The sequence below is a fragment of the Alosa pseudoharengus genome, unplaced genomic scaffold, assembly GCF_046254945.1.
Source record: "Alosa pseudoharengus isolate Yale_2024_CS ecotype anadromous, Long Island Sound unplaced genomic scaffold, YU_APseudo_1.1 YU_APseudo_1.1_scf_3, whole genome shotgun sequence".
In the NCBI taxonomy this organism is placed as follows: Eukaryota; Metazoa; Chordata; class Actinopteri; order Clupeiformes; family Clupeidae; genus Alosa; species Alosa pseudoharengus.
This window is the reverse complement of record NW_027468718.1, coordinates 2,578,070-2,587,771: the sequence shown is the minus strand read 5'-3', so window position 1 is coordinate 2,587,771 and position 9,702 is coordinate 2,578,070. Positions and strand designations below refer to the sequence as shown.

Genomic DNA, 9,702 nt, shown 5'->3' with positions numbered 1-9,702 from the left:
CCAGGCCTGGAATGGGCCTTTTGAAGAGGCTCTGCAGACCAGGCCTGGGATGGGCCTTTTGAAGAGGCTGGCCAGGTGCAACGCATCCTGGCTAATTGGATCACCTGGTTGGGAGCACACAATGGAGATAGGCGGTAATACAGAACCATTACCACTCACAGCCAGTAGGGGGTGCCAAAAACCATAATGGGAACATTAAGGAACTTAGGGGGCCGTAACACACATCAAGGACTACATGAGACCCTGTAGAGTACCTGACCACTTTCTTGAGGTAACACACACACACACACACACACAGTCATCTCACTCCTGTGTTCTGTCCTCTGCAGTTCTTGTCAGAAAAGTTTGTCCATCAGACGCTGTCCAATCCCAGTGCAGAGCTGCAGTCACATGACCTCATCAGCAGCATTGACCCAATCAGAGGGTCTGACTCCTGTGGACAGCATGACCAACACGAGGAAGAGGAGGAAGAGGAGGGGGGGGGAGGAAGAGGAGGGGGGGGAGGGGAGTGGGGGCTACAGAGACTATGAGGGCTCTGGGTACAACTCCAACTCATCGCTGATCTCACACTCACACACACACACACACACACACACACACACATGAACAAATCTCACTTCAAGCTGAGTTCAAAAACTTTCAGTGTGTGTGTGTGTGACTGTGTGTGAGCGAGCAAGTGGGTGGGCATGTGTGTATCTTGTTTGTGTGGCCAATCATCTACGCTATGCTACGAATAGTGTGTGTGTGTGTTTGAGTTAGAGAGGGTCAGCTTATCAGAGCAAAGTTGGGGGTGGGGTGTGTGTGTATCGTCCGTGGGCAATGCAACTACACAGGGTGCGTAAGGCCAATGCGTAATGCTGGTGGTGGGAAAGCCAAGCTGGAGGTAGACCGGTCAGATTACAGCAGGTGTGTGTGTGTGTGTGTGTGTGTAAGTGTAAGTGTAAGGGTGCGGTTTTCTCTGTTTGAACTAAGAGAGTGTGTATGTTAGGGCTGGGATAAACGATTATTTTTTAAACGATTAATCTAGCGATTATTTTTTCGATGCATCGATTAATCTAACGATTTATTTTTTCAGTCCGATTCGATTTCGATTTGATTATCGATTATATCCCCATTAATTGACTAAAAGCAATTTATATATGTTGTTTTACATATCTGAAAAAACATGAATTCCTTAACATTGCAATCTATGTGTATTGCTCTTTCAATTCCAAAATAAAAGACTATACAAGTGCAAAGTAATGCATTCTTAGTCAGAGGTAGCATTCAATAAAGTTCAGTAGTGTATAAGTCTAATTGAGTGCCTGCCACTTTAAGATGTTTGTGAGGGAATCCTTGAAATGAACATTAACACAGTTAAAGGCTGCTGATGTGTGGATGCAATTCATAACGTAGTTAGTTCAAATAACGGTTCGTACTTCTCCTTGGGACAAGCACTTTTGAGTCTTGAAAAACACTTTTCCATTTACATCGGGATTTTGCAAACATTCAGTGTCAGAGTCAATAAAATGAGCCCTGCATGAGTAACGAAATTGAAAAGCAGCTGTAAGTAAGCATGCTAAACTCGACATCCAAACAGTATTCTAACGTTAGCTTTGAGATACTGCTTGATTGCATAACTTAACTTCGCTTAGTCAGTGGCGTCATGCCCATTGAAATTAAGGGGGCACGTGCCCCCTCGGATTTTTCCTCCCTGATATTTTTTTTTATCATAACTTTGTTCCTATTATGCTCCATAATATGCCAGAGCCTGTAACGATTTAACTGTATTCTTCTGGATGTGTAATAAATCGTAGGCTACCAAAATAGTTGAAGACCGATCAGCAGCCCTTTTCCTAAAATTGGTATCTGCGTATGTTCCCATAGCAACTCACACGCACATTGAGCTCGCAATGTTTTGCTTGTGTTGAACTGTTACAGTTAACTTTAAGCTACAGTTTGAACAGTTTAACTGTTACAGTTACAGTTTAAATGGTTACAATCAATGGTGTTGAAGTGGTAAGTAGGCCAAGCAATAAAAAGTAGTGGAATTATTTGTGGTTGACCTGGAAATTTTGACTTGGTGATCAAAAAGTTAGAACTATGGATTTGATGTTGGCCGCGAATTCAGAGCATTACAGTAGAAGCTATGTTAACGTTAGCCTAGGTTGTTGTGTTAGTGTAACGTAGTCTACTCATATATTACAAAATATTACAAATTTTTGGCTTACAGACATCTGCTCTGTTTTGTCTTGTACGTGACAAAGTCTCCTGGTTCAATTGTTTCAAGTTTTATAGAAACGAGGGTGTTAATTCTGCAGTAACTACTAATCCAACCAAGTAATGTTATAGGCCTACCATCGCGTTGATGTTTCTCCACTTGTTCTCTTCACGTATCTGGCAGCTAATCCATGTGAAAAGGGATAGGCTACCCGTTCAAAAGGAGGCCTACAGTTGTTTTATAAATAGGATCCCCCCCCCCGAAAAAAATCCTGATTGGGCCCCCCAAGAATTTTGGCATGACGCCCCTGAGCTTAGTCTCCTCAATGTACTACGTTGTGATGAGACCTTAGCAGAGTTAACTTTAATGCAGCAGTTTTGAACAAATTTGCGCATCATGGTCACGATGCTAAGCGGATTTAATAGCAATTTAGCCTAGTTCTATGCAATGCTTCTATGTGGCAACAACAATCCTCCAACAATCGTGAATATTTTGTTAAATGCTCATGCAGAGGAGGAGCAGCGGGCTCGTTACGAGAGAGAGCGGGCGGGGCAAGGAAAGGCTGCGTGCGTAAAAAGTGCAGCTCAATGAAAGGACTTTATCTGATCTTTAATTTAAAAAGGCCGGTTTTGATTTCGTTTTGATTTTCCACACCACAGATTAGTCACCGTATGGGAAACACTGAAGGTGTAAAATTAAAAAATATTTGGCTGCACGCGTTATACTTGATGAATCGACGCGCATATTTTGCGTCGACGTATTTTTTGCGTCAACGTCATCGATTACATCGACGCGTTGTCCCAGCCCTAGTGTATGTGTGTAAGTAATGGTGTGTTGCTCTGTTTGAACTGTGTGTGTGTGTGTGTGTGTGTGTGTGTGTGTGTAATGTTTGAACTGAGTGTGTGTAGAAGGTGCCATACTTTATGATTCTGGTGTGTGTGACACACCCCACTGGCAATAAATGTGACATGTCTAAATGCTCCTGTGTCTGCTCCTGTTCCTAATCACACACACACACACCACCCACACACACACACACCATTACAGATGTGTGCCTGTGTCTGCTCCTGTCCCGAAATGATTTGCAGAATTTTGTTCCCCTAAAGATTTTTAGATCAACATGTTTTAAAAACTGGGATATTCAGTATCTTATAATAGAGAAATGTAGGCTTACAATTGTACAAGATGTTCCTTTGAAAGTGGATGGTCTGTTAACGCAAACTCAAACCTGTGTCTGTGTCTCTTGTGGATGGTCTGTTAACTCAAACCTGTGTCTGTGTCTCTTGTGGATGGTCTGTTAACTCAAACCTGTGTCTGTGTCTCTTGTGGATGGTCTGTTAACTCAAACTCCAATCTGTGTCTGTGTCTCTTGTGGATGGTCTGTTAACTCCAATCTGTGTCTCTTGAGCTTGAAGATGCTGTGCGCCTGCCTCCCAGAGACAGAGCACTATGCAGCCTGTGTTGCACCAGGAGCACCAGGAGCACCAGAGCACTATGCAGCCTGTGTTGCCACAGCAGAGACAGAGCACTATGCAGCCTGTGTTGCCACAGGAGCACCAGAGGTGCACTGGACGAGTGCTAGTTACCTTTGGATGTAATGAATCAGATTGTCAACATCTGAACCTACATCCCTCTGATGCTGAGTCACCATCTGAGCCTGCATCCCTCTGATGCTGAGTCACCATCTGAGCCTGCATCCCTCTGATGCTGAGTCATCCTCTGAGCCTGCATCCCTCTGATGCTGAGTCACTATATGAGCCTGCATCCCTCTGATGCTGAGTCATCCCTCTGATGCTGAGTCATCCTCTGAGCCTGCATCCCTCTGATGCTGAGTCACTATATGAGCCTGCATCCCTCTGATGCTGAGTCACCATCTGAGCCTGCATCCCTCTGATGCTGAGTCATCCTCTGAGCCTGCATCCCTCTGATGCTGTGTCATTCCTCTGATGCTGTGTCATTCCTCTGATGCTGAGTCATCCCTCTGATGCTGAGTCATCCCTCTGAGCCTGCATCCCTCTGATGCTGAGTCATCCTCTGAGCCTGCATCCCTCTGATGCTGTGTCATTCCTCTGATGCTGAGTCATCCCTCTGATGCTGAGTCATCCTCTGATGCTGTGTCATTCCTCTGATGCTGAGTCATCCCTCTGATGCTGAGTCATCCTAGGAGGCTCTGGGGGCCCCTGAAGGACATTGTGTATATTTTGACTAGGGCTGAAACGATTCATCGAGTTACTCGAATAACTCTATTACAAAAATTACTCGAGGCAAAAACCCTGCCTCGAAGCCTCGTTAAATTCCTATGACGCGCACTATACGCGCAGGGATCTGATTGTTCCACACGGACCGTTTTTTAGGAAGCACACCACTAGCGCGTGAATCGTGATACATTCTGAATTTAGCTGGCGCGATGGCGGAGTCAAGATGTCCATAAATGGCAGAGAATGTCTTAAGTTTTCAAGTAGTTTTGGGATCATTACATACTCAAAAAGGAAAAGAACAAGCATCTGAACCGAAAACATCCACTCCATGCTGTTTCACTAAGCGTCAATAAAGTAGGCCATCTATCAATCTATCAAGCCTATCTATCATCTATCTACGTAGCCTATAGCCTAGCTACATTGATGTTGGCTGATTTTAATCACATACTGTATTTGTAGCGATGTCGTGATATAATGTTTTGCTTTGATGTTTTTAAGTAGTAAACTTATTCATGTTCAATTGCAAGACAGTATGCCTAAAAAAGAACCCATTTTTATACACACATGCATGCACCCTCATCTTCCCTCACGCACCGCACGCGTGCACAGACACACACACAGGTTGCTAGGTTACCATAGCAAATAGGCTCACCCCAGAAATTATTTTTTAGTAGCCTAATAGTAAAATTATTTGTTAGTAGCCTAATGGTAGGCTATTTTTGAGTAGCCTAATGGTAAAATTATTTGTTAGTAGCCTAATGGTGTAGAAATGCTGCAGGTGTAGAAATCTACATAAAACAGATAGGCCTATTTACTTTGATGTCAGGTCTAGATTACAGCATGAAACTTGTGCATATTAATACATTAAATTGCTTTCCCTCTTCTCCCTCCCAGCACTTCACAACATAGTTCGCCCAGCTAAGTCATGCACAAGAGGCTGCAATTTTACAGAGAGCATTTTGAACATTATTTAATTGTTGGCACTGGCACTTATAAACACTAAATGGGTAAATTTTACAGCTATGTCATTTTCGTTATGCATTATTTGTTTTGGTTGTTTAAAAATGCAAAAAAAAAATATCCGATTAATCGATTAATCGATCGATAAAGTGCTAGATTAATCGATTACAAAAAGAATTGATAGCTGCAGCCCTAATTTTGATGTTTAAATGCATCTGGTGAACTTTGAAAAGAAAAGAGATTAGACTTGTTCATCTATAAAAATATTTGTGCTGTAGCCTAAACTATTTTGCACCTTATTATTTTAACCAGGTACACATGGGTGGAATATTTATGATGATACTGCAATAAGTTCACAACCACAAAGCTTATTTGCTGAGTTTCAGTTCAGAAATTGTCAAAACGAAAGTATGCAGAAGTGGTCACCTGTGTTGTTATCGGTCATTGTAATGGCCATCTATAGATGCTATATTTTCATTTTTCAGGACAGTCTGGGATACCCATATTTGGGAAAGTATTTTTTGTTTTTTCCGTACCGACAGACAGTACTCGGTGACCTTGAAAAATGGAAATCTGTGTGAAAAATCGCCAGAATTCCCCTTTAAGTTATGTTAAACGGGGTGTAAAGTACACACACACACACATAAGTTATGTTAAACCGGGGTGTAGAGCACACACATAGAGCAGTGGGCAGCACTTAATCCAACACACACTTACACACCTGTGGGGTATACTACGAAGCACGTTAGACATATCTAGGCTATGTAGACATATCGAGGCTTCACAGAGCCTTGACTCAGGGGTATACGTTAAGTGATACTACGATAGCAGTTATGTGATATATTTGTCAAACTAGGCTTTCAGCTCAGATCTGTGCGCGTTCTTGGTGTTGGGATGACGTTGGCCAATCGTGAAACGTGGAGACGCACAAGACCGCCTCTATTTAAAAGCAATTACTTCCGCATTCATGAGCAATAGCTTAATCTACACTGCGGTCATTTTTTGTGTCTAACCTATAACATCAGATAAATCAATTGTCATCAGTTGTTGTATGGTATGCACGTCCATAGTGGGATATTTGCACGCACAGCACTATTAAAGCGCATTCGAGATCCAAAATGTTAGTAGAGGCGGAGCTCCACCTGTAAGATATATGACAGAATCCTACATGTGAGAGAACTTCGTTTTTAAAGGAGAAATTGGCAACTATTACAATGTAATAAACCCGTTTAGAAATCATTTGGATGGTTAAATGACCTGTTCCAATGAAAATGGTGACTTTCCCCGCTGCCCCTAGCGTCCTCAGGCGTAAAACCAACCTTGCAACATTGAGACTGCCGTCCCGGAAAGAGAAGTGAGGAACAAGAAACTCTTTTTAAATCGTGTTTCTTACCTTGTAACATCCACATTGTATGCCGAACTTATACTAACCGTTTTGCTAGCTTGTAAACAAATCCATGTGCTTTATCGTTACCTTTTTCCACAGTTTGAAATAGCATAATACACAATTTCTCCAGCAGAGGGGGAAATCCTGCCAAGTTTCCCTTTAAGACAATTGATTGGTCTGTGAGCGGTAGATTACATGAGTAGTATACCCCACTGGAGCAGTGGGCAGCGCCCAGGGAGCAGTTGGGGGTAATGTGCCTTGCTCAAGGGGAGCAGTTGGGGGTTAGGTGCCTTACTCAAACCAGCTAATAGATACAAATTTGCATTGATCTCAGTGAGCATTGGGGGTTTGAATGTGTCTATAGGCCAGAGTGATTTGGGGGTTTGAATGTCATTCTGGTGCTACAGGATTAGGATTCTGGTGCTACAGGATTAGGATTAGAATTCTGGTGCTACAGGATTAGGATTAGAATTCTGGTGCAACAGGATTAGGATTAGGATTCTGGTGCTACAGGATTAGGACCCCAGTGAAGATTAGAGTTCCACGCGTCCTGATTGGCTGATTAAAGACCTGACGTGCTGCTGAGTTATGAATCATCTGTAATGGTCTCAATACACAAGCAGGTAGAGTTTCTGTGTGTGGGGGTGGTTGTGTCTGTGTGTGTTTGTCTTTGTGTGTCTGTGTGTGTAGTCCGTGTGGGTGAGTGTCTGTGTTTTTCTATGTGTGTGTGTTCGTGGGTGGGTGCAGCAGGAAATGGGGTTGACGTCTCTTGTGCACCAGATTTGTTTTATCTCCACATTTGTTTTTACACACACATACACACACACGCACACACACATAGACAAACACAGACACACACACACATACACGCACGTACACGCACACACACGCACGTACACATTCTTTTACTGAATTGTGAGATCAGAGCGTCATATCGTCGGTTCCTCCTAAAATGAGCAACATCCTGTTATTTTTCATGACACACACATGCTCAGTGTGGGGGGGGGGGGGGGGGTTCATCAATTTTATGATTCTTTATTCCTCCTCCTAACTCAGCATGTGTATGTACAGGGTATGTAAACTTCTGGGCACAAATACTGTGTGTGTGTGTGTGCGTGAATGTGCAAAATTATTTTGTTCAATATTGAGATCATAATTATTAAACACGCTTAAGTAATCTTGGAACTATATGATTTTCAAAACTGATTTTTTTTTACATTTTAAATTTAATTGTTAATATAATCCAACAGAAAAAAATACAAGCAAAAAGCACACACAAAGCAACTCAAGACAAATTGAGAGTATTATTATGAAACTGAACGTAGCAAAGTAATCATTATATTTCCATGTTGTTTTCATAATCATCGGACGCCATAATCACGATTTATTGACCCTTCACTAAGTCCCGCCCTCCTTAGTTACTGTTACTAGTGCCTTGAAGCTTTTGCACCCTGCATGTCTATTACATAAAGTAGGGGGAGAACCGGGACTTTTTAAGAAAATGTAATTTACAAATGATCATCGTGTGGTACATCGTACCACACTGAAAGCTAATATTCACCAGCAACCTACATCTGTCCTCTGTCAAATACAGTTGCATTTTCAGCTCCGATCAAAACCGTTCATGAGTTATTTAAGCAGAAGTGGAATGTGTGTTTCGTTTCATTCGTCCCTCCTGGCCAGTACGAATAAAACGTAATGGGGAATGAAAGGAACATACAGTTTAAGCTATGTACTTCCCACAACTTCTGATTGATTGATTGATTGACTTCAATATTTGACAACATATCATGAATAGTAGGCAAATTGGTGTTATTTTAGATAGATTGCTGACGGGCTATACATCTAGGTGAATGTCTGTTAACAACTTCTTGCTGTCATCAGGAAGCATGTATCTTGCGGTTATGGAAATATCATGCAATATTTTTTATAGTTAGAACAATATAGGTGTTCCCAATGATATCATGTTTCTATTGTGTAACAAGTTATTTCACTGTTTTTACATGGGTAAGGGCACCACACATCCAAATAAGTGCCCTTAATGACCCACAGGCCGTCAGTCTCCATCGGTCATTCCTCGAAATCGGTGCCCTTTCAATTTTTAAAAATGTGGAAAATATAATAGTTTCAGACTGATTTCTTTCACTGCCCATTAAATTAACACATCTTAACATGACAAGAACTCGTGTTAGGCCATCTCAAGCAGAATCATATTGGCAGATAGCGGACCGCTGGTGGTATGCTGCTGGTGGTTGGGACCATTGGGACCACCAACTTGTCATTAATATTAAGAAAAGTTATTAAAATTATATATGTATAACCGAACAAATTAAAAAGATTTTAGACCAATAGTGGCAGAATACTGGGCAATTAGTCTGCAACCTACCAGTGGACCACCAGAGAACCGATGAGCAAAATGCCAGATCTGCCCCATGGGGACAGTGTTCCATCAGCCCCTTGCTATCTGGCATGTAGGCAATATGCATATAGATTATAGGTAATATACCCCCACAAACATCAGATGTATGAAAAATACTGCATATTTCAGTAGATAGAGGCTCATTTAGGCTGCATATTTATAGGCTGCAATTACGATCAGGTACACTGTGATCAGCTCCAGGGTAAGATAAAGGCTCATTTAGGCTGCATATTTATAGGCTGTGTATGTGTGTAGCCTGTGTGTGTGTGTGAGAGAGAGACTCATTTAGGCTACATATTTAGCCTATCTGCATATTTATAGGCTGCATACAATTTCAGAAAACTACTTGACTTAATGTAGGCCTAATTAAGACGTTTTGTGGAGATACATTTTATTTTATATACTATTCCTGCTCATAGTTTAATGACAGACAAAACAGGTTGATGAAATGCAAAATGTGTGTGTGTGTGTGAGAGAGAGAGAGAGAGAGAGATCAGCAGATGCAACAGCACCAAACCAGCCAATGCACGGGTTCCTG

The 9,702-nt window shown here is 41.9% G+C and overlaps 1 protein-coding gene across 3 annotated transcripts in view; it reads left to right on the top strand.

Moving 5' to 3' along the window:
• The window catches only part of LOC143100018 (interleukin-10 receptor subunit beta-like), a 17,398-nt gene extending 14,221 nt beyond the window's left edge, over positions 1–3,177 (top strand). For 2 of the 3 annotated variants that reach the window (XM_076262949.1, XM_076262951.1), the window contains one exon: positions 1–468. This exon is cut by the window's left edge. In XM_076262949.1, the coding sequence (XP_076119064.1) occupies positions 1–24 (24 nt within the window). In that variant the 3' untranslated portion in view covers positions 25–468. The other variant, XM_076262950.1, reaches the window with a different exon arrangement.
• Positions 3,178–9,702: the final 6,525 nt, after the last annotated feature.